Consider the following 26524-nt stretch of genomic DNA (forward strand, 5'->3'; position numbering starts at 1 on the left):
TTATGTTGAGATCCAAATGTTATAGCGGGTTATTACTACATTGCGATTAACTTAATAACAAATGGATTTTTCATTTTTATAGGATTTATATAGTAAAGTGGCGCCTGTGTTTGCTCACGGCCTTCCTGAGAAACACTGGAACTGCCAGGAAAAGCTAGCACCCTAAGGTATAAGTATATATTTCAATTCTTCTATTTTGATTTGCCATATGGTAGTTTCTTAATTAACCAGTTAATAAAGTTAAAAGATCAATTATGTTGAGATCTCAATGCTTTATCGGGTTATTATTACATAGCGATTAACTTAATAACAAATGGATTTTGCATTTTTATAGGATTTATAGGGTCAAGTGGCGCCTGTGTTTGCTCACGGCCTTCCTGAGAAACACTGGAACTGCCTGGAAACGCTAGCACCCTAAGGTATAAGTATATATTTCAATTCTTCTATTTTGATTTGCCATATGGTAGTACCTGAATTAACCCGTTAATAGAGTTAAAAGATCAATTATGTTGAGATCTAAATGCTATAGCGGGTTATTACTATATTGCGATTAACCTAATAACAAATGGATTTTGTATTTTTATAGGATTTATAGGGTCAAGTGGCGCCTGTGTTTGCTCACGGCCTTCCTGAGAAACACTGGAACTGCCTGGAAACGCTAGCACCCTAAGGTATAAGTATATATTTCAATTCTTCTATTTTGATTTGCCATATGGTAGTACCTGAATTAACCAGTTAATAGAGTTAAAAGATCAATTATGTTGAGATCCAAATGTTATAGCGGGTTATTACTACATTGCGATTAACTTAATAACAAATGGATTTTTCATTTTTATAGGATTTATATGGTAAAGTGGCGCCTGTGTTTACTCACGGCCTTCCTGAGAAACACTGGAACTGCCTGGAAACGCTAGCACCCTAAGGTATAAGTATATATTTCAATTTTTATTGTTTGATTTGCCATATCTTGGTACCTGAATATATATTTAAGTATATTTCAATTCTTCTATATTGACTTGCCATATGGTAGTTTCTTAATTAACCCGTTAATAAAGTTAAAAGATTAATTATGTTGAGATCTCATAGCTATAGTGGGTTATTACTACATAGCGATTAACTTAATAACAAATGGATTTTGCATTTTTATAGGATTTATATGGTAAAGTGGCGCCTGTGTTTGCTCACGGCCTTCCTGAGAAACACTGGAACTGCCTGGAAACGCTAGCACCCTAAGGTATAAGTATATATTTCAATTTTTATTGTTTGATTTGCCATATGGTAGTACCTGAATTAACCCGTTAATAGAGTTAAAAGATCAATTATGTTGAGATCCAAATGTTATAGCGGGTTATTACTACATTGCGATTAACTTAATAACAAATGGATTTTTCATTTTTATAGGATTTATATAGTAAAGTGGCGCCTGTGTTTGCTCACGGCCTTCCTGAGAAACACTGGAACTGCCAGGAAAAGCTAGCACCCTAAGGTATAAGTATATATTTCAATTCTTCTATTTTGATTTGCCATATGGTAGTTTCTTAATTAACCAGTTAATAAAGTTAAAAGATCAATTATGTTGAGATCTCAATGCTTTATCGGGTTATTATTACATAGCGATTAACTTAATAACAAATGGATTTTGTATTTTTATAGGATTTATAGGGTCAAGTGGCGCCTGTGTTTGCTCACGGCCTTCCTGAGAAACACTGGAACTGCCTGGAAACGCTAGCACCCTAAGGTATAAGTATATATTTCAATTCTTCTATTTTGATTTGCCATATGGTAGTACCTGAATTAACCCGTTAATAGAGTTAAAAGATCAATTATGTTGAGATCTAAATGCTATAGCGGGTTATTACTATATTGCGATTAACCTAATAACAAATGGATTTTGCATTTTTATAGGATTTATAGGGTCAAGTGGCGCCTGTGTTTGCTCACGGCCTTCCTGAGAAACACTGGAACTGCCTGGAAACGCTAGCACCCTAAGGTATAAGTATATATTTCAATTCTTCTATATTGACTTGCCATATGGTAGTTTCTTAATTAACCCGTTAATAAAGTTAAAAGATCAATTATGTTGAGATCTCAATGCTATAGCGGGTTATTACTACATAGCGATTAACTTAATAACAAATGGATTTTGCATTTTTATAGGATTTATAGGGTCAAGTGGCGCCTGTGTTTGCTCACGGCCTTCCTGAGAAACACTGGAACTGCCTGGAAACGCTAGCACCCTAAGGTATAAGTATATATTTCAATTTTTATTGTTTGATTTGCCATATGGTAGTACCTGAATTAACCCGTTAATAGAGTTAAAAGATCAATTATGTTGAGATCTAAATGCTATAGCGGGTTATTACTATATTGCGATTAACCTAATAACAAATGGATTTTTCATTTTTATAGCATTTATAGGGTCAAGTGGCACCTGTGTTTGCTCACGGCCTTCCTGAGAAACACTGAAACTGCCTGGAAACGCTAGCACCCTAAGGTATAAGTATATATTTCAATTCTTCTATTTTGATTTGCCATATGGTAGTACCTGAATTAACCCGTTAATAGAGTTAAAAGATCAATTATGTTGAGATCTCAATGCTATAGTGGGTTATTACTACATAGCGATTAACTTAATAACAAATGGATTTTGCATTTTTATAGGATTTATAGGGTAAAGTGGCGCCTGTGTTTGCTTATGGCCTTCCTGAGAAACACTGGAACTGCCTGAAAACGCTAGCACCCAAAGGTATAAGTATATATTTCAATTTTTATTGTTTGATTTGCCATATGGTAGTACCTAAATTAACCCGTTAATAGAGTTAAAAGATTAATTATGTTGAGATCTCAAAGCTATAGCGGGTTATTACTACATAGCGATTAACTTAATAACAAATGGATTTTGCATTTTTATAGGATTTATAGGGTCAAGTGGCGCCTGTGTTTGCTCACGGCCTTCCTGAGAAACACTGGAACTGCCTGGAAACGCTAGCATCCTAAGGTATAAGTATATATTTCAATTCTTCTATTTTGATTTGCCATATGTTAGTACCTGAATTAACCCGTTAATAGAGTTAAAAGATCAATTATGTTGAGATCTCAATGCTATAGCGGGTTTTTACTATATTGCGATTAACTTAATAACAAATGGATTTTGCATTTTTATAGGATTTATAGGGTCAAGTGGCGCCTGCGTTTGCTCACGGCCTTCCTGAGAAACACTGGAACTGCCTGGAAACGCTAGCACCCTAAGTTATAAGTATATATTTCAATTCTTCTATTTTGATTTGCCATATGGTAGTACCTGAATTAACCCGTTAATAGAGTTAAAAGATCAATTATGTTGAGATCTCAATGCTATAGCGGGTTATTACTACATAGCGATTAACTTAATAACAAATGGATTTTGCATTTTTATAGGATTTATAGGGTCAAGTGGCGCCTGTGTTTGCTCACGGCCTTCCTGAGAAACACTGGAACTGCCTGGAAACGCTAGCACCCTAAGGTATAAGTATATATTTCAATTTTTATTGTTTGATTTGCCATATGGTAGTACCTAAATTAACCCGTTTATAGAGTTAAAAGATTAATTATGTTGAGATCTCAAAGCTATAGCGGGTTATTACTACATAGATATTAACTTAATAACAAATGGATTTTGCATTTTTATAGGATTTATAGGGTAAAGTGGCGCCTGTGTTTGCTCACGGCCTTCCTGAGAAACACTGGAACTGCCTGGAAACGCTAGCACCCTAAGGTATAAGTATATATTTCAATTTTTATTGTTTGATTTGCCATATCTTGGTACCTGAATATATATTTAAGTATATTTCAATTCTTCTATATTGACTTGCCATATGGTAGTTTCTTAATTAACCCGTTAATAAAGTTAAAAGATCAATTATGTTGAGATCTCAATGCTATAGCGGGTTATTACTACATAGCGATTAACTTAATAACAAATGGATTTTGCATTTTTATAGGATTTATATGGTAAAGTGGCGCCTGTGTTTGCTCACGGCCTTCCTGAGAAACACTGGAACTGCCTGGAAACGCTAGCACCCTAAGGTATAAGTATATATTTCAATTCTGCTATTTTGATTTGCCATATGGTAGTACCTGAATTAACTTGTTAATAGAGTTAAAAGATCAATTATGTTGAGATCCAAATGTAATAGCGGGTTATTACTACATTGCGATTAACTTAATAACAAATGGATTTTTCATTTTTATAGGATTTATATGGTAAAGTGGCGCCTGTGTTTGCTCACGGCCTTCCTGAGAAACACTGGAACTGCCTGGAAACGCTAGCACCCTAAGGTATAAGTATATATTTCAATTTTTATTGTTTGATTTGCCATATGGTAGTACCTAAATTAACCCGTTAATAGAGTTAAAAGATTAATTATGTTGAGATCTCAAAGCTATAGCGGGTTATTACTACATAGCGATTAACTTAATAACAAATGGATTTTACATTTTTATAGGATTTATAGGGTCAAGTGGCACCTGTGTTTGCTTATGGCCTTCCTGAGAAACACTGGAACTGCCTGGAAACGCTAGCACCCTAAGGTATAAGTATATATTTCAATTTTTATTGTTTGATTTGCCATATTTTGGTACCTGAATTTATATTTAAGTATATTTCAATTTTTCTATATTGACTTGCCATATGGTAGTTTCTTAATTAACCCGTTAATAAAGTTAAAAGATCAATTATGTTGAGATCTCAATGCTATAGCGGGTTATTACTACATAGCGATTAACTTAATAACAAATGGATTTTGCATTTTTATAGGATTTATAGGGTCAAGTGGCGCCTGTGTTTACTCACGGCCTTCCTGAGAAACACTGGAACTGCCTGGAAACGCTAGCATCCTAAGGTATAAGTATTTATTTATTAATGAGAAAAGAGTAAATGGAGGTTGAGTAGGATAGACCTTCCATTCCAAACTCCAGTTACCGATTACAACTTGCCAGTTGTAGGGAGCTGCCTGATTGGGCTGCAGTTGAAGCAGCAAATAAAAGAGCTGTGGGGTTACACAGCAGGGGGTTGGTTCTTGACTCAGGGTAGGTCACTCTCAGAGTTTGGCACGGGGCAAAAAGGCTGCCTGTGTTAGGATGTCCCAGAGGGGCTGGGGTTGCCTCCTGCCACTGCAGGGAGCAGAGGGAGCCGTGACCAGGTTTATGAGAGCTGAGAAGAGTCAGTAGGGCTTAAGATGAAGCCCTAACCTCGAGGCTCACAAGTGTGAGTCCCAGAATGGGGACAGCAAGTTTTGAATAAGTTTGATCAATTGTGTTCCTGTGACCTTTATGTTGAGAAGAATTTGCCCTAAATAAACCTGTGTTTTTGCCTGAAGAAGTGGTGTCTCTGTCTCTGTGCTCCAGATCCTCTGCTAACCTGTCTCCCATAGCTAATTTCTCCCAAAAATGATGTGTACAGGCAGTCAGCATGTCATAATACAAAAAAATTACTGATAACCAATACAAAAGACAAAAATGGCCATGCTCAAAGTAGCTTACAATATTAATATAACCACTAGTTTGGTCATATGGGCCTATGTATACATTCTTTTGCAACAGGCAGTTTAGTGGGATATCCATATGAAACAAGCAATAAGAAGTATTTCTTCCTCGTAGAGATATATAAATAAAATATAAATTGATACATATACAGTAATACACCGATAGCCAGTGTAGGGCTCACTTACAATGAGGGGCCTTGACATGGCATGTGAGCTTACATTTCTTGGCCAAAGTGTGGTACTAACACCTCATTACTGGTAACAATTACTGATAAAGGCTGAATCTTGGCACTGGCAATAATCCCGTTCCACTTTTTGTGCAAAGCAACCGGTCAGCTTCAAGCGGGTAGGTAAGATTGAGCGCTACCATATGGGTCCTGCCAGCAGCAGGCCAACACTATAGCCTGGGTCTAAATGAGCGATGGCAATGTATTTCTTTGTTTCATGTACACCGTTGTATTGCTACATTGTAGCCAGATAAGCTGCCATTCAGCCTTTAAAACAAGGAACACCTTACATATATATCTTAAATGGCATGTCAACCCCAAAAATAATGTTTTGCATAATGAAAGAAAACATAATTCTAAGCAACTTTCCAATATGAAATAATTAAAAATTTGTAGCGCTTTAAACGTTATTTGTAAATGTAATTGCTATTGAAAGCAGCATTTGCTGAACTCCTGGTTGTTACATTTTAAACAATGTTGCAAAGGTCAGTCTCCTCCAGCAATACAGGTCTGTCAGGCTGCTGCCTTGTGTTACACTGTTTCAACAGTCTGAGCCACCAGGGCAGAGAATAGAAAAGGACAGGCAAGCACTGCTTCTAATAGCAATTATAAATACAAATAACTCAAAAACCATTACAAACTTGTAATAAATGTATAGTGCAAAGCTGCTTAGAATTTTGGTTTCTTTTATTAGGCAAAAAATTATATTTTGAGTTGCCTTGTCCTTAAACTACTTGGGATCTAAAAGCTACAGCTCCTAAATTTACACTTAAAAACACCTTTGCTAAAAATGAACACAATAAATAGGGCTTGAGTTTACATTCTGCCCATTGTTTTAATTCAAAAAATCCATATTGTTTAATTTTCTGCCATTACAAAACACTAATTTGAAAGCTGGGATAATTTTTCTGACCTTACCCCTCTTTCCTTTATAAACAAAGCAATTTGTTCAGAGCTCCTTATTTACCTTTGAACAAACAACCCCTCCCTAATCTTAGCAGCAGCCTTTAAGCAAGTCTGTAAGGTGCATCCTGGTAGCGCTGTTAGGGGCATGCGCCAACCAAACCAGTGTGCACTCAGGCGCGCACCCAGGGTCTCTGTGGGCACGAGTGCAGATATGCATGCCAGCGTGTGTGTCACCACACAAGCCTGAGTCAGGGCGCACACCGACGCATAGGTCATTGCGTGCTTAAGCACACGTTTTGGCACCAAGCGCCACCCATTTACAGCCACTGCGGATATCATTCAGTGCTTGGTTATAGGTCTAGCTCCTCTGTTATTACTTGTGCTGATCTTCTGTGTTTGACTACTATAATGAGTACCTGGTAGAGGAGCTCAATTGCGTGAAGAGTGACTGCAGGCAAATGGGGCTGAAGAGGATCAATCCGAGATGCATCTGAATTCAAGGCAGAAAGAACAAGAGCGTGGTTGTAAACAGGTGGAGTTCATGCAAATCCAAATATCGGGCCGAAGGTCAGTAATCCAGAAGTCCTGATGCACGCTTGAGTGGTGACGCACAGAGACCCAGGCACGTGTCTAAGTGCACGCAGGTCCACCCTTTGCTTAACAACATGAAAATGGGATGAACTGCTCCCATCAGTTGCATGAGGGGGCATTTACCTGACACTCTTGCTGGCAATGCGGCAAAATCTGCACACTTACGCTCTAGGTATGGTTGCATTTTAGGCACTTCTGGTGTCTGCTGTCAAAATAGCGCATGTCCCTGATCCTTTACATGCAAGTCTGCTGTGCCAACTTGGGAGTATGAAAACTTCTTATCAGTCAAAAACTTACATCCAAAATAGTGCAATATATATACAGAGTATATAAACAGTCATGAGATTTCCCACATAAGAGAAATACCAAAAAATCCCCATGAGATTCACACACGTCTATAAATGTCGCCTTGTTCTGGCGTGAATTGGTGTGAATATAGAGGTCATCAAATGATTCATTGCTACGTAAACATATCACAAGTGTCTGGGAACTGGTTGAAAAGCAGGAAAAACCCGAAAAAACATAGTTGATAAAAGGATTTTCACACTGGGAAAAGTTATGAATTAGTTATTATAGTTATCTACGTGTCTAAATCTTCATTCTACTAGAAAAATTACCAACCAAAAAGCCATGAAATGTGAGACCTTCTCCTAAAAAGGCAAAGTTTGTCTTATCATAAATCATTCAAGAATCTATATATGCATCCATGCTATATACTGACAACTTGTGCATATCAGAGGGAGAAGTAGTAATCTCTGCTGTATGCTCGGAACTTGTCAGGTAAATTAGGGGAGCTGCGGGCTATTGCATGTATTGAAAATTGTGATTTGATTGGTATCACTGAGATGAAACATGTGACTGGGCTGTGAAATGAAATGGTTACATAAAAACAAACCCCATCACCCTTTTTAATCCCTCTGTCCCTCCTAAAAAGGGTGTAAAGTCAGATTTAAAGCCATGTGCCAAAGACATTACCAGGGACAGTGTGGAATCCCTTTGGGTAGAGATTTTAGCAGGGCTTAAGGTTACAAAGAAAATTATCATTGGTGTATGATATAAACCACCCCGTATAAGTGAGGAGGATGAGGCCCAGCTACTATTGCAAATGGAGGAGGCTTCATGACCAGGTCAAGTTGTTATTATGGGAGACTTTCATTATCCGGACATTGACTGGAGTAAAAGTCAGAAAAAGCTAGTAGGTTCGTAAATATGCTACATGACAACTTTTTTTTTCAGGCAGTTCAAGAACCTACTAGGAATTTTTCTCTTTTGTACCTGGTGATATCTAATAATACTGAACTCATCTCTAACATTTGTGTGGGTGAGCATTTAGGGAACAGGCCACAGTAACCATGTAGTGACTACATGGCTTGAATTCAATGGGTGCAAATAATGCTCCTACAGTATGTAAATGTATTTCAGTGATTCTAACAGACTTAGCTCATTGTATGATATAGCAGTAACTACTATTCCATGGTGCTAGAGAATCATATGCCCCATGGTTTTTTATTCTGTCCTTTTTGCCCCTACAGGTATTAGCTTAAATAGATCCCACTGGTGCATACTATATTTAGAAAGAAGAAGCTGAAAGAGAATATTTTTTATACTTAAACAGTTTGAACAGTTTTGTTTGCTACAATCAATTAACATGTAGGCTTTCTCTGTAGAACCTGCACGATCTTTGATAAATAAAAAATATAACAATCTGCTGCTAAGTAAGTGGAAAAATGGAACCAGTTTCTTTCAAAAAACCCTATCTGAACTTTGGTAAAACTGCCCCTGAATGTCATTATATGATATGGCAATAGGTGGCACCAACTGATGTGCTGTTATAGTGCAGAAGGTACAAGTGTTTGTAAGCTGATGGGTAAGGCCATTGGTGTTTCATACAGCACAAGAAAAGCAATGTGAGTTCTACACAAGCCATATTTATCATAACATAGCTCCCTAGTGGATTTGATTGAAATGTGAAATGACAGAATCCTGTAATTTTTTAATCATTTAATATTTAAGAAACTTATTTAGGACTATAACTGATTATTAGAGAGTATCTAGATTACAGTGCATGAAATGGGTTCACTAATGGAGCAGTTAATAAGAGAATAAATTAGGGAGATAGAAAACTCAATGAGAAATGAAACTCACAAAGACCCCTCCATGTTCGAGTGTGCCGACTGTTATGAAACGCCCTGCAGGGGATGCAGTCGCCTAAAAATAATGAACAACAATGGGTAATGATTTTTTTTTTAAGAAAACAAATTCCTAAAATGTATTATTTTGTCAGAAACCGAGGCTGTCATTCCACATTATAAAGCAACAAAGGTTGGGATCCTCAGGTTAAGTAGAACACAAAGTTAAAAAGAACCAGAAGCAAATAAGAATATTAAATTACTGTATATACACCTTCCCTTTTATATTTAACCCCTTTCCCCACCACACCTTTTTCCAAGTTTAGGTCGCATCTTCTGTCATCTTCTATCTGTGCCATTAGCAGGGAAAGGGTTAAGTACTTATCTTTCCCTTACATTTATTAATCGTCACATGCAAATGGATTGTTTCTGGCCTGGGGGGGTGGGTTCAAGTCAGGTGTAATATCCTGCCATGTAACTGGGGGTAATGACCAATTCAGGATGATTGCATTAGCCTGGATAACAGGACAGATCATACAGCCTGACTTCCTTTCTGCATGTGAACACAGTAAATGTAATGTTTGGATCTGAAACAAATGTATTCCACATAGCCATAGGAAGGAATAAGCACAGTGAAGGGTATCCCCTAAGGAATATTTCTACCTACACTCCAGCAAAACATGACACAAATACCAATGCAAATGATACGCTCATAAATATTTGTGTGAAAGCAGCTATGGTAAACAGACACCTGAGTGCATTAGAGTCCTGTCAGAATTGAATCCAGGGGCTCACAATCATCCAAGACAAACATAGTGACAAAAGTGGAAGTGGGAATTCAGTCTGCAGCTATTTAGTGCTAGAACAAATGAAAGTGTGCAGGTTTGTCTGCTGCAGGTTCTGTCTCATTCTGCAAAGACTTTAAAAATTAAATACTGTTTCTATATTCATAATAACTCTATTAATCTATTTTATCACACATACATACTCACATATTTATTCATTTATTTATATTAATGTGAGCCAAAGACAGTCTTTGGATAAATGAGAGTAACTAAATAAGACAAAATGGGTGTTTGTACATCTACTTACTGTATGTACAGTATCTATTATGCAGTCTATCGCTTAGCTTTGTATTTAACACAGTGTTTCATATTTTTCTTAAGGGTCACAAATTATGTTAAGGAATTTATTCTTAACCCCAAAAAATGGTTCAGGACTAATTATATATTTATATACTATTTTTATAATTATATATGCCGAGGATTTTAGAGACCCACTTCTAACAGCATATAAAGAATCCCTGATCTTACATATTTTTCTTTCCATGTCTATCTATCTGTCTGTCTATCTATCTATCATCTATCTATCTATCAATCATCTATCTATCTATCTAGCTATCATCTATCTATCTAACTATCTATCTATCACTCTCTCTCTTTGTCTCTCTATCTAAGAATCTATCTATCTATGTATTCTGTCTATCTTTGCAAAGACCAAGCTAATTATGTACTAATGTAAAAACTGTATCAGTATTAGTCAGATAGAGGACAAGTATAAAAATCTTACATGTTGCAGAGTGCATCCGTCTTCCTCAGTTTGCTTTTTATCTGCACAAAAACATTGGAAATATTAGATTATATCCAGATTTCTTAAATGAACCCAAGCATTAGGCCAGGGAGTCATGTACGTTATGCAAAGGGCTGCTGTACCAGGTTGATTATATAGGAAACTGAAGTTCCCATCTTTCAATAACAGCATCAGAATTTCCATATCTTTGAAGGCTTCCCAACTGGGCTGTATTAGTTTTAGGCTGAAACCGTTTCAATACACCAAGCTTAGAGTATATCCTTTTTACTGTAAAATTTTCTAAGCCACTGTTATAAAAAATCAATGTTTTACAGCAATAGTTGATATTGATAATATAATTGATAATATAATGACATCATATATATACACAGAATATATAAATGATGTATATAACTGATTATAATTAAATAATATAAATAAATAACCCGTATTTCCTAATGATGTGCAACTGGAGAAATATATGCAGCATCTCTGAAATGTTACTCCAATAGGATGTATAACCCCCAAAATGTTTTTCAGATTTTCACTGTGCAACTTACACAAAGACATTTCATTTCAATTGTCTCTGTTGATAAAATGAGTTATTTGTTGCAGAATTAGCTTGGCATGTAATCAGCTGTACAAGGTAAAGCTTCTTTAGAACTCACGGAATTTCCAAACAAGTTATGAGCTGGGTACAAAAACAAAGCATTCAAATATAGTAGGACACACATTCCAATACTTGTTTACATCAAGATTCACTTGTTTTCTCAAGGATGTTTCACAATTGTGGAATCCCATCTCCATCGGAGAGTGAGCATAATTCCCAGGCTTTGAGGGCCCCTTTTAACCATTAAATATCCTTCATAATAATATAAAGGGCATTGTACATTAACAAATCATTGTTAAATATTATTTTTGTATTTGCATCAAGGATCTTAGCCTCCAGCTGATGTGCAATACAACCTCCAACATCCCACCATCATCCTGCAGTTACATGAGCAACTGTTACTCATTAGTAAAAGCTGCGTTCCATATAATGTTTCCCAGAAATATTCCCTCGTCACAGGGCAATGCTGAGCTTCCAGTCTTTATTACTGCCCATTAGTTAATATTATTATTATTAACATGTATTTATAAAGCGTCAGCATATTCTGCAGCTTATACATTGGACATACTTAATTCCATACAAAGCACCAATAACTGATACAAGAGGTGAAGAGGGCCCCACCCAATAGATCTTACAATCTATAAGGATAGGGGTTGAGACACAAGGTGTGGGAATGGGCAATATCAGAGTTAAGCAATATAAGAAATGCATCACAGGGTATTGTTTTTAGCAGCCTACTGAGGTTGTACTAAACTTAATTAGTTCGCACTTGAGGCAAGACCAATACATCTATTTTTGCTGATGACACTAAATTGTGCAAAACTATAAGTTCCATGCAGGATGCTGCCGCTTTGCAGAGCGATTTGACAAAATTGGAAAACTGGGCAGCAAACTGGAAAATGAGGTTCAATGTTGACAAGTGCAAAGTTATGCACTTTGGTAGAAATAATATAAACGCAAACTATCTACTGAATGGTAGTATGTTGGGGGCATCCTTAATGGAGAAGGATCTAGGGGTTTTTGTAGATCACAAGTTGTCTAATTCCAGGCAGTGTCATTCTGTGGCTACTACAGCAAATAAAGTGCTGTCTTGTATAAAAAAGGGCATTGACTCAAGGGATGAGAACATAATTTTGCCCCTTTATAGGTCCCTGGTAAGGCCTCACCTTGAGTATGCAGTGCAGTTTTGGGCTCCAGTCCTTAAGAAGGATATTAATGAGCTGGAGAAAGTGCAGAGACGTGCAACTAAACTGGTAAAGGGGATGGAAGATTTAAGCTATGAGGTGAGACTGTCGAGGTTGGGGTTGTTTTCTCTGGAAAAGAGGCGCTTGCGAGGGGACATGATTACTCTGTACAAGTACATTAGAGGGGATTATAGGCAGATGGGGGATGTTCTTTTTTCCCATAAAAACAATCAGCACACCAGAGGTCACCCCTATAGATTAGAGGAACAGAGCTTCCATTTAAAGCAGCTTAGGTGGGTTTTCACGGTGAGGGCAGTGAGGCTGTGGAATGCCCTTCCTAGTGATGTGGTAATGGCAGACTCTGTTAATGCCTTTAAGAGGGGCCTGGATGAGTTTTTGAACAAGCAGAATATCCAAGGCTATTGTGATACTAATATCTACAGTTAGTATTACTGGTTGTATATATATATAGTTTATGTATGTGAGTGTATAGGTTGGTTAGTATAGGTTGAACTTGATGGACAATGGTCTTTTTTCAACCCTATGTAACTATGTAACATCCGCAAAGACTGGTAGTACCAATATAATAGGAGGAGACTATAATAATAGACCTGGCCAGGAACAGAGATGTTTTTCCCAGGATTCCATTCAGCAGCAGCTAGAGTGTCAGGATTACCAGCCACTTGTGATCCGTCAGACAACTGGCAGACTCCTCAATTTCCCAGGATTCCATTGACACTGGTTCCCTTAGACTTTTACAGTCAAAAAGGTGACCTAACATTGGTATCATAAATAACATCAACAGTAATGCCACAGTAAGTCCTCCTACACATACATGGGTATTCCTATGTTGGTATAGGCATCGCTCTATAGAGGCAAATTAAGCCTTCTCCAACAATCCCTGCCTGCCAGCACCAGAATGTGTTGACAAGTGGCTAGGGCATTTTCACCCTGGCAGTACTCCTAAACAGAACTATGGCAGCCATATAATCTGCTGTTCCATAGTCTTCAAGAACCCATAACACACAATAAAAAGAAAATGATTGTTATTTTAGTCTTATACAGTACAATGTTTTTACTGAAGTGGAACGTTTCCAAGGCAACACCTTGCTATTCTCTGTCATCATTCTCAATTCTCAGTGATGTTGGAGGCATGGGCATTGGCATTGCCACAAACTTCTACGTTAAAAGAGTAGCAGTAAATAGGAGAAACATCTCCTTACATTTAGATTTATCTGTATGTGCCAGTATTTGGCCTTGAGTACACCCACCCACATCTTGTGACCCTTTAGCTCTGTGGTAGCTATTACCTGAAACAAAAGATGTTGGCACAGCTTTATTCAGATCCATTTTCCCAGGCTAAATACAATGCCATTTGTGCACACAGTTAAAACAGTGATAACTTATACGCTTACAAATGCCCTCAGCTATATAAAGTCTGTAATAAGAAAATTCATTTTATTTGCAATACAAAAGCTATGAGCATGATTTTCCCCTGTGCCTACCACTTGTCAAAGCTCCAGCTAATGATCTCATGATTTGGAAAAGGGCTTTGACCTCTACCCGGCAGAGGAGCTGATAGAGCTGAGAGAAAAATAACATTATTTTATAATCAAACTTTGGAATTTTAAACTTTCACTTCATGAAAATGTAGTGTAATTGTATATATGGGTGGACTGTTATCACACCACTACAGCTGTTAATGGATTCATATGCTGTTTGAAATATTAAAGGGTTAGTTCAGGGGTCCCCAACCGCCGGGCCGCGGACCAGTTCCGGGCCGTGGACAGCAGGGCAGTGGGCCGCAGCGCACCCCCCCATCCCAGCGCGTTGCATGTATTACGCGCCGCGCCCCGCCCCCCTCGGTCCGTGGGAAAAAAAATTTGCCTCCTACCGGGCCGTGCTGCTGAAAAGGTTGGGAACCCCTGGGTTAGTTCACCTTTAGCTTAATTTTAGTATGAAATATACAGTGATATATTATAAAAATTGCAATTGGTCTTTTTATTTAGCTATTTGTTTAGTGGCTTTCCAGTTTGTTTTTTTCAGCAACTGTCTGGCTACTATAGTCTTATTTTTCCTAGCAATTAGGCAGATGTTTGAAATACATATACCGTATATACTCGAGTATAAGCCGATCCGAATATAAGCCGAGGTACCTAATTTTACCTAAGAAAACTGTAATAAAACTTATTGACTCGAGTATAAGCCTATAGGGTTGGAAATGCAGCGGCTACTGCTAAGTTTCAATAATCAAAATAAATACCAATACAATTACATTAAATGAGGCATCAGTGGGGTATATGTTCTTAAATATTTATTTCAAAGAAAAACAGTAAATTAGCTCTGTAAGTGGAGAAGAGGGTCAACAAAAACAATATGGTATCAATAATGATACCTTAAGAGTACTACCCCCTTAGCTCAATCAGCAACCCAGCTAAAACACAAAGAGTTAAAATCATTCAAAACTATGTATAGATTATATAGAATATAAAGTGCAATGTCTAGTGCAGAACGGGACAGGTGAGAACTATAGATGAAGATGAATTTGGGAGCGGGCCAGGGCACTGAAGGGTCTGGTTGCGGGTGGCCTAATTTGCACACAAAGGACAGAGGGTGCTAGTCTGGAGGGACCCATGGCACCCGACTCCCGAGGCACCCGAGTATAAGCCGAGGGTGACTTTTTCAGCACATTTTGGGTGCTGAAAAACTAGGCTTATACTCGAGTATATACAGTAAGAGGGGCACTGAATAGGAATATAAGTAATAAAAAAATAACCATAACAATAAAATAGTAGGCTCACATGACCCCCATTTGAAAGCGGAAAGAGGTAGATAAAAAAGGCAAATAACTCTAAAACTATAAAAAATAAATAATGAAGACCAATTGCAAAGTTGCTTTAATATAATAAAAGTTAACTTAAAGGTGAACCACACCTTTAATGGAGAAGGGAGTCTAGGGATGATAGCATTTCCCATCATGATCCACCATTCCGAAAATCCAACGGATTTTGTCTTGATTTTTATAGTGTAGTTTTTATTTCTAAATTACAGCTATCTCAGTCAGGGCCAATTGGACGTATTGGGCCCAATAGAGCTCCGCACCCATAGAGCCCCACACCAGCAGGAATAAGCACATAAAGCTGTCCAGCCCCCCCCCCCCCCCCCCCGACAGTGATTGCCATTGCTATGTGTTCTGGGACACTGGGAAGCAGATCATTTAACCTATGTTCTTTATGTCCGCAATATTGGAAGTGAAGGGTATCATCTCATGTCTGTGTTGCGTTACAGCTTTTTATGCCCCTCTTATAAAGAAAGCATTTTTTTTCTCAAAATTGATTAGTTGGTCTTTGGAATAGAATTACTTATATATAAAGCATGCCTTAGAAATGTCAGATTCCCTGTTTTATTCAATTTAAAAATGCTCTACAATATATATTTGCTCCATAAAGTTGGTTTATGGACCATTTAATTATTATTTATAGATGTCTTTTAAATAAATGAAATTGCATTAAGCCTTCATTAAGTTTGTGGTCTGAGAGGAGCACATCAGTATCTCTTCCCATTCACCCCAACTCCCTCGACTTCCATATGGTATCTCCATGTTCTCTGCATTCGCTATATTGTTTCTAGAGTCAGCACCCTCTAGCCTCTTGGATCAAATATAGAGCCAACTGGACTAATCCTGTGTGAGAAGGTCTTCTATCTATCTATCTATCTATCTATCTATCATCTATCTATCTATCTATCTATCTATCATCTATCTATATATCTATCATCTATCTATCTATCTATCTATCTATCACAGCAGCTTTTGCTGAAGCCGTGTTATGCTTTTCCTGTAATACATAAAGTTGCAGACTGTACCTGCAGATGATAATTTCAATACCATTGCAATTATTAGTGAATTCATGTAAATTGAAATTCAAGAAATACATAAACTGCATCTATAATCTTAGATAAAAATGTCATCCACTTAGTTACACAAGTTACTGTATATAGGCACCATGTGCATACGTCATGTTCTATTTACACAATGCAAAGTTGTTTCCCAGAATTCCTGTGCCATTGTGGTCACAAAGGGGCGATTCTCCCCCTATAGTAAAATATAAGGATATTATAACTCACAGAGGAGTTCCATGACAATATAACATTTTATATGAGTAATGCATGGAACTCCGAGGTGACTTATATCCTCATATTTTACAACAGGGGGTACATTAATTATTACAATAAACAAGTTCCAGTGAGTCATGTGACAGAAATGTTATCACTAAGCACCATTTATAACTGATGACATCACTAAGCACAGTTTATAAGGATATATTTTACAGGATATTAATTGCTATTGTGTATTTTAACTTATCTAACATAGATTCTTAAATGTAGCCTCTTGGCTTCTGCTGCTTCCTAGTGATAACTATGTTGGCCCTAACGATTTTTCACCTTTATAGTCCAAGTCACAGCGTTCTGTTCTTTCTTGTAATGAGAAGGTCAATGGGCCCGCAGTCTGCAAAACATTAAACAGGAGTAAATTAAGGTTATACGTCACAAGAAAAATAGGTTCCTCTGGGCGATGCTAACTGACATGATGACAACAATACGTAGACACAGCAATAAGGGCTCTGTCAGATAGACTTCACTGTGTCACTATTTGTCATTAGCCTCTGTTATTATGACCACTGTAACTATGAATAAGCTTCCTCTCTCCAATTACTGGGCAGGACTCTGTGCTCTGTTGGAACATGATTATTGCTTAAACGTATACAGATACAATTGACCTTGCAATTATTTAAGAAAAAATGATATTTGATGAAATGCAATAAACAGCCATGCCTGATCTGAGAACATTTGCCATAAATTATATTGATACTGTATTAAACTCATTTATCATTCACATGTGATTTGCAGCAAGACTACTGAATTTCCAGTGGGCTACAATGAGTTCAGCCTGTGCTTTGTAAGCAAGTACAATATACAGGTAAAGGATCTATAATCTGGAAACCTGTTATCTAGAAATCTCCAAATGATGTCCTTCTCCCATTTCAATCCAATAATTCAAGTTTTTTTAAATGATTTCCATTTTCTCTGTACAAATAAGACGGTACCTTGTAATTAATTCCAACCAACATATAAATATTTTCTTATTGAAGGCAAAATAATCCTATTGGGTTTATTTAATATTTAAACAATTTGTTAGTAGACTTAAGGTATGGTGATCTAAAAGACTCCTTATCAGGAAAACACCAGGTCCCGAGCATTCTGGATAACAGGTCCCATACCTGTATACACCAGCAAGGAGTGAGTGCCAGCAATACTCACCTGATGAAAAGTATATGAATCAATGCATTTTTAAAGTGGATTTGTTTTACTTATAAATTTACTGATATATTCCCTAAATCCACACTTGCAGCTTTTATACATAATAGTGTGTGCTTTCTAGGTAGCAGCTTAGGTAGAACCTTCAAGTTCTGAATATAATCAAATTATTCACAATGTGGTTAGCGCTTATCCACAAACCACTTGCACTTTATTAAAATTTACCTCTTAAGTATTGAACACCTCTTATTGAACCTTATCAACCCCACATAAAATCACAAATCAAGTTCACAGGATAAACAGATTCTTTTTCATATCCATCTTACCAAGCCATTCTTATATCATAGCCCCCCTATATACAATGCTATGGAGTCGAGTACCTGATGGTGTGCATGCTTCACTTTTAAACTCAGACCTTACTCTATTCAGGTAGCTCTGTCGTCAAATATAATTTTTATTTAATGTGTAAAGACCTTCTTGTATTCATAAACAAGACCCCATACTTTTACTATATACTTTACCTAAAAACACTCTCTTCCCTGTCTGGCAGAAGAATTATTTAAAAGAGGATTTACTTAACCGGTCCCCACCTGATGCCAGAAGATGGGTTGATTGATTTTAGATTGTAAACCTTATTGGTAAATGTTTAATAAACACTTGAGGTGAGGTGTGAGTGGTTTGTGAATAAGTGCTAACCTAATTGTAAACAAGCACTTATATTATATCAGTGTAAAGGTGTAATGTGCATCATTATTTACGTAGTTTTTTGTTCAGCGTCAATCCTTAACCATATTCCTTTCATGTGGTTGCATTGCTAAGCGTAGTACTTGCCTCTAAAGTAAGAAATCTATATCTGTTATCCTGGTGTCTTTTACATGGTTTGAAAATAAACCTTGAGATCAGCCTAATGCTGCCAACTCCCCCTTTCTCTTAAAAGGAGAACTAACCCCTAAGAATGAATATGGCAAAAAATGCCATATTTTATATACTGTACATACTGCACCAGCCCAATGTTTCCACATCTCTATAGCATCAATGATCCAGGACTTTAAACTTGTCACAGAAGCTGCCCATCTTGGAAAATGGCTGTGACTCTCACATGCTCAGTGGTCTCTGGGCAGATGTTGAGAAGCTAAGCTTAGGGGTCGCGTAAATTATCAAACAGAAAATGAGGTTGGCCTGTCATATAAGCTGATGCTACAGGACTGATTAATACATTCTGACGCTAGTTGCACTGGTTTCTACTGACATGTAGTAATTATCTGTATTAATTACTAATTGGCCTAATATTGTGACTTTTAAATTCTATATATACTGTATTTTGTGAGTGGGTCCCTAAGTTCAGGTAAGTGCCAGCAGCACAGAGCATTTGCAGGGAATCAGCAGAAAAGAAGATGGGGGGCTACTGGGGGCATCTTTGGGGGCACAGATAGGACCACAGAAGGGCTGTGGTTGCCTTGGGCTGGTACAGAAGCCCAAAACATAATGTACAACATTTCTGCCCTACTTCTTTAGTTAGGCTTTAGCTTAATGTGGGTTGGGTGCAAATGGAATACCATAGCTCTGCTGGTCAGTGAACTCCATGTTGTGGTTGGTTAGTTATCACTTGGAATGAGAATATGGGACTCATTACTAACACAGGACAAATGTTCAAATGAGCAATAAGCTCATAGCACATTAAAAAAAACCTTGCAGATATCTATGTGTTGTTTATTTGGATAGTATAATGTTCCTTTAAAGGAAACACTTTGAGAGAAATGGTATCCCTGAACCCCTTCCCCGTGCTGCTACCAATATCTGTCTGACTTTGCTTCAAACTGTTGCTAATTGCCAAAATGAGTCAGCAAACAAGCCAGTTCAGAACCTTGTAACTATCAGGGTAATTGGATAAATAGAGAGGAGAAGGATTTCCTCTAAGAACTGTATCCCAGGAAACCAGTTAATAGGGGTTTACTGAAACTTCACAAATATCTGTACAATTATAGTAATTATCTGTAACACAGCTGGTGCCACATTACATGGATCCCTTTCTTTAATCTCTCTTAAAAAATGTTACCAGTGTTAATTCTTGACAGAAAGGACTTTCCAAAGAACACATGATGCTATTGGGCAGATTTACTCTAATAATATTTACTATAATAACTAGAGAATCATGAAGGGATTGCCACATTTCTTGGGTTCAGGGAAAAACCATTTAGCAAACTGACACATTTTTCAAAGTAGATCAATGTGTCAATTCATCAGAATGTGATTTGAGCAGTTGAACACCATTCCGTTCTATGGGGTATTAAAGCTATATGCCAATTAAAGCTATAGTGACAGGCAACATAGGTAGTTTATTCTTATCTCTGTTGGCCAAATGATATAAAGGCTAACAGCTAAGGAATGGCAAGATGAACATCTGGGAATCCCTGGTGACTTATTTGAAATATGATAGATTTTGGTAAGATCTTTATATCAGTGCCCTGGTATAATTTGGGTTTGCTCTGGGTACACCCCATAATTAAACAAATAAATTCCACATTACCACCTCTCTTAGTAGATCATTTCATACCCAGTCTCAATGGAGGTAAAAAAGTTGATAATAATATGTACAGTCACAATATTAGTGACAATTGTCTTTACTCAAATCAGCAAGTCAGCTGTATGAGAAACTGTGCTTGTGTGAAAATACCTTCAATATACCATATTACTGTAATTCAGATTCATCTTCAGGGTTTTATAAAATGTAATGTAATGTGAGTCCTACAATATACATTATTTTAAAAAACTAAGTACACCCCCATGGAAATTATTTACCTTATCACCCTACAGATATTTGACCTGTGCATCAGAGCCTGGGCAACTATCATAGAGCCCACTATGAATTCTTTATTGTACCAGAGAGTGCTTGAAGACAATGCAATACCATCTGTCAGAGGGCTGTGTAACAAGACAATGACACTAAACATTCCAGTAAATCCAAATTTGGATGATCCACCAGGGAATGGTCAGAAAAAAATGGAAGGCTATGGAATTACCAAGTGAAAGCCCGGATCTAAACCCCACAGATATGTTGTGGAGTGAAATATGAAATTGGCTGTGCATGCAAGAAACCTCTCAAACACAGCTGAAAAAAATTATGCATGGAGGCGTGCAAAAAATACTTTCTCCCAAGCAACATCAGAGACAGATGGAAGAAACGCCTACCTGGGGTTGTTTCTGCCAAAGGAGGCAACACCAAGTATTAGAGACAAGGGGGTGCAGAATCAGATAGCATGTCTGTTTTTTGATGAATATCCGATCACAAAGTAAATTTTCCATATTTTGGACACCAACACTGTTCCACAGGGAAATTAAACTGTGATCAATTTAATAATCAAAAGAAAAATAACAGAACTCCATAAAAGTTGAAGCTCTGAATGAACCAAAGTGCCTACAATTAGAATAGCCTGCAGCAGGAGAGGTGTCAGTAGAGATGCAAGTTGCCAACCAAGGTGAAGGGGAGCGAGGTCATGGGAAGAGGCTGCTCTACCTTGGGCACCTGTACATTGCCCCAGCTATGTGTCAGGAAAAATATTGCCTAGTGGACAAATGGGAAGGAATGCTATAATGACCGCAGAAGAAAAATGAAGGAACAGAGGGTATTAGAGAACAAGTCTTGTTTTCATTCTATTTCTAATTTCTAGAGCTGTGCCAGTCAGTGTAAACTGGGTTCTCTACAGTACAATACTTTTATTTTATAGGTAAATAATGGGTTAGGTTACCTGTGGCCTTGCTCTTGTGTGCACTTGATTTGATGTTGCTCTGTAAGAAGCTGAGAAAGGTGCCCTTGGCAATGCCAGCCCTATGAAAAAAGCACAGAATCAGAGGTATTACCAATAAATGTAAATATATATGTTTACATAAAGCTGAAATTAAACCTTGTTTTATTCCTATCATGGTTGGTAATTCCATAACATTGGTTGTTGAATTTAAATTACATTTAAAACTGAAGCTACTGTATACTTGAGGTGTGCACTAGCACAAACAGCAAAAAGTGGCCAAAAGTAACTGCACATTTGCACAAGCAAAGGGACAGCAGTCAAAACTCCTCAAAACCTAGAGCCTTTCATCCCTTCCCATATGGAATCTGTGCCACCTAAAGCAAACAGACAGGATCTCCACCTGTTGTGCATATTGGATGCAAAATGAACACAGAAATGCGTCCCAAATTAGTTCATGCTAACAAGGATCATTTATGTAGTACATGTTGTTTGTTTGTTAAAAATATAACAGTTTTAGGGCAGGACATTGAGACTATTTGCCCTGTACCCCAAAGTGGTTGTTTACTTATGTTCCTGACCCAAATGCAAAACCACTAAGGGGTGCAAAATCAAGCTTCTTAGTGCTTATCTGCAAACACTTGTGTCCACGGTATTGCTGTTCTGCACCTCGCACCAGATTAAAAATCCAGCAGAAGTTGCAGAGTGCTGTGCTGATGGGCACAATGCAGCCCTGTACTCAACATCTGTAAGATAGAGTAGGGGGCAGGATAGGGGATGTCTATAGGTTTCCCCCAGCCTGCCCCTTGTGAGAACAGTACGGCTGAATGAAGGCAGCGATGTTTTAAGGACCAAATCAGAATTGTCTTACTTTCAAAAGGATATGCAGATCCATTCCTTTTCTCTAAGATGAGTGGCATAGTAGGAAACCTTTTTAGAAGAGCAGAATAATTCCTTGTAGCACCGGAATCAGGTAACATTCTCTCGGGTGTAAGCTGGAGAGCAATCAGACATTTTCCCTACACAAGTGCAATAATAAAGTGTTACCTGCCTACCTAAATAAGATGCCATGAGTCACATGGTGCATATAGATTGTATTGCTATATAAGAATACAGATAATGAAAATAGAACATTGTTCACTTACAGACTTTATCAGGACCAAAAAGCCAGAAGTCAGGCTGTTTACAATTACTGTTGTTCCAGCTCTGCAAGTAATGGAAGGAAACAATAATTAAGTAAGTTACTAAAGAACTTACATACAGTAGAATGACATACTGCTTCAATCTAAAGATGTTAAGACTCCAATGGACAATGTGAGGATAAAAATGCTTTTCACTCATCATTTATTTCTATATTTGGATAGTGAACCTACAAAAAATTCAAATAAAGTACAGCAGGTGACTGGGTACAAATTGGTTGGACATTATGGGGCTGATTTACTAACCCACGAATCCGACCCGAATTGGAAAAGTTCCGACTTGAAAACGAACATTTTGTGATTACTTTGCGATTTTTTCGTATGTTTTGCGATTTTTTCGGATTCTGTACGAATTTTTCGTTACCAATACGATTTTTGCGTAAAAACGCGAGTTTTTCGTATCCATTACGAAAGTTGCGTAAAAAGTTGCGCATTTTTCGTAGCGTTAAAACTTACGCAAAAAGTTGCGCATTTTTCGTAGCGTTAAAACTTAACGCTACGAAAAATGCGCAACTTTTCGCGTAAGTTTTAACGCTACGCAAAATGTGCAACTTTTTACGCAACTTTCGTAATGGATAGGAAAACTCGCGTTTTTACGCAAAAATCGTATTGGATCCGAAAAATTCGTAAAGAATCCGAAAAAATCGCAAAGTACCGATCATTACGAAAAAAACGCAATCGGACTCCATTCGACCCGTTCGTGGGTAAGTAAATCAGCCCCTATATGTATAGGAAGGTTAAAGTGTGATAAGAAATATGGTTGCTATTCTTCTGGCAATATAGTGGTTGGATTTCCTGTAAGAATTAAGGTGATGCCCTTTCTGGTTGTACATTGGCCTATAGAGCTTAAAAGTCATACATAGATTTAATTTTATATGAGCTTATTTCATTCATTGTACATCTCTGTACAGGATTTATTGTTGTTGCATTGTGGTCATTGTTCATTCAGATTTATCCCATATCTACTGCAAAGCATTTGAAACAAATACATTTTTTTTATTGTTCCAATTTCTACTTCAATGATAGATTTTTTAATCTTAATCTAATTCAAATTTTACTGATAATGAATTTATAAAAATCAAAGCTGGAAGCAAAAAAGGTTTAATTGCTTTACAATGTGTATGAACTGTTTATGTGCTATAGTAGAAATAAGATATGCCTGCATTGCCTGAATATCTGTTGGTACCCGCGGCTGCCAAAGCTCAGGGCAGGCGTATGTTTTTTTGTAGAAAAAAATGTTGAGGAAATGAGGGATTCATAATTCAGTTTGTTGAGGAAATGTGTAGAAACATGCACTACTCAATCCAGAAAGAGCACAGGGGACACAATCTGCCACAGATTTGCAGGCTTCAAAACCAGAATACTGATTAGTATTAAAAAAAAAAAAAAGAAAAGAAAGAAAAAAGTAGTTGCTATTTGTCATTCTTTCAAAAATGTAATCTTAAAACTGTATCTGAATTTATGTTTTTCTTTACACAATAACCATCTGATTGCCTTACAGTTCTTGAAAAAAAGTCAAATAAATAGTGAATTGAAGACCCTCACTTGAAATGAATGTAGTGTCCAATAACTATTACCAAGACAGGGTTAGTCCCTGCCATGGCCCCCACACTCCCCCCACCCCACATTCAGCATGTTGGGGAGGGAGTTCTGCAGCCCGGGGAGCTCCGGCGGGCATTGGCCGGCCTAGTTCGACTGTGGTTGGAGGCTGGCAACAGCTTTGACTAAGGTGGGGGGCTCCTAAGGTGTCAGCCCGGATGGACCACAGACACCCCAATCAGACACTTTTCAGTGCTTTACAAAGATTATACATCGTTCACATTAGACCCTGCCCCATAAACACACATTATGGTCAATTTTATCACAATCAAACTTATGAACAATAAATTAGGAATGCTAACCATTGTGCAACTGTGCTGCATAGTAAGTACCGTATATACTTGAGTATAAGCCGATCCGAGTATAAGCCAAGGTACCTAATTTTACCTAAGAAAACTGGAAAAACTTATTGACTCGAGTGTAAGCCTAGGGTGGGAAATGCAGCAGCTACTGCTAAGTTTCAATAATTAAAATAAATAAATAACCAATAAAATTACATTACATGAGGCATCAGTGGGGTATATGTTTTTAAATATTTATTTTAAAGAAAAACAGTAAACTAGCTCTGTGAGTGGAGAAGAGGGTGAACAAAAACAATATGGTATCAACAATGATAACTTAAGAATACTTGGCTCAATCAGCAACCCAGCTAAAACACAAAGTGTTAAAATCCTTCAAAACTATATATAGTTTATACAGAATATAAAGTGCAATGTCTAGTGCAGAATGGGACAGGTGAGGATGGTAGATGAAGATGAGTTTGGGAGCAGGCCAGGGCACTGGAGGATCTGGTTGCGGGTGGCCTAATTTTCACACAGAGGTGCTAGTCTGGAGGGACCCATGGCACCCGACTCTAGTATAAACCGAGGGTGCTGAAAAACTAGGCTTATACTCGAGTATATACAGTAGGTTTAATTCTTAATATTACTGTCAAGTAATATTAATAGCTCCAAGGACTAAATGATAATAAACAAAACAGCCCAATTGCTTTTCATTCTGTGTTCTAACCTGTAATTTCTTTGTAAGGAGCAATGAACAAGGAGGTCTATTTTCTCTGAAGGCCACGATGAAAACAATGGAACATTCCTGTCAGAATGAAATGAACATGAATGAATGAATGAAAGACAGAGCTGTAACAAATGGCTGTTTATTGCAAGGGGAGTTTTACAATATAAAACATCTGTAAATAGTCTGCGAGGAAAGTATGTTACTATTCAATATATTTGTTTATATAATATAGTGATACTGAAGTGCAAGATTTTGGGGTTTTTAGATGCAGGTATGGGATCTCTTATACAAAAACCCAATATCCAGAAATAGAAATAAAACAATAGCTTGAACTTGTTGGTAACAAAGTTGCATGACCCATATTGGCGGCAAAACAATCCTATTGGGTTTATTTAATGTTTAAATGTCTTTTAGTAGACATAAGGTATGGAGATCCAAATGAAAGAAAAGCCCCTTATCTGGAAAACCCCTGGTCCCAAGCATTCCAGATAATAGATCTTACCCCTGTACTTTATAAACCTACCCTATTATGCACTAAAAATCTCAATTATTTGAGTTCCAACTAATTTGTTAAAGGAAGACTATACCTTCATTTTTCACCTGATGGAATTATATAGAGATCAAAGTGTCAGTGTAAGCTCAGTGTAAGCCTTGGCTAAAAAGCCATTAACTGGCAGACTGGCCACAAACTCTTTGTCAGAGCTTATGTTTCTAAGCCCACTTTAAGAACCAAGAAGGAGCATGGCCTTGTTATCCCAGGAAAGAGGTATGTTTGTTAAATGCTACAAACTCAGCAAGTATGTTATTATATTATGGGTGTCCACATACCTTGTAATACATTAGTGATACACAGTTTTGTGCCTTTATATGGTCACAGAATTGCTCAGTAACCTCTAATATTCTTCTAATTTACAGTAGGGG

General features: G+C 37.4%; 1 protein-coding gene across 2 annotated transcripts in view; it reads right to left on the reverse strand.

Moving 5' to 3' along the window:
• Positions 1–26524, reverse strand: part of LOC100487667 — a 153143-nt gene that overhangs the window by 90944 nt on the left and 35675 nt on the right. For both annotated transcript variants that reach the window (XM_012955676.2, XM_031895408.1), the window contains exons 9-15: positions 25604–25681; positions 22943–23003; positions 22669–22816; positions 21801–21880; positions 17182–17245; positions 10945–10985; positions 9392–9454 (exon numbers count right to left, since the gene is read on the reverse strand). In XM_012955676.2, coding sequence (XP_012811130.1) covers positions 9392–9454; positions 10945–10985; positions 17182–17245; positions 21801–21880; positions 22669–22816; positions 22943–23003; positions 25604–25681 — 535 coding nt within the window. The remainder of the gene's footprint in view (positions 1–9391; positions 9455–10944; positions 10986–17181; positions 17246–21800; positions 21881–22668; positions 22817–22942; positions 23004–25603; positions 25682–26524) is intronic.

This window comes from Xenopus tropicalis, chromosome 1, assembly GCF_000004195.4.
Source record: "Xenopus tropicalis strain Nigerian chromosome 1, UCB_Xtro_10.0, whole genome shotgun sequence".
Lineage (NCBI taxonomy): Eukaryota > Metazoa > Chordata > Amphibia > Anura > Pipidae > Xenopus > Xenopus tropicalis.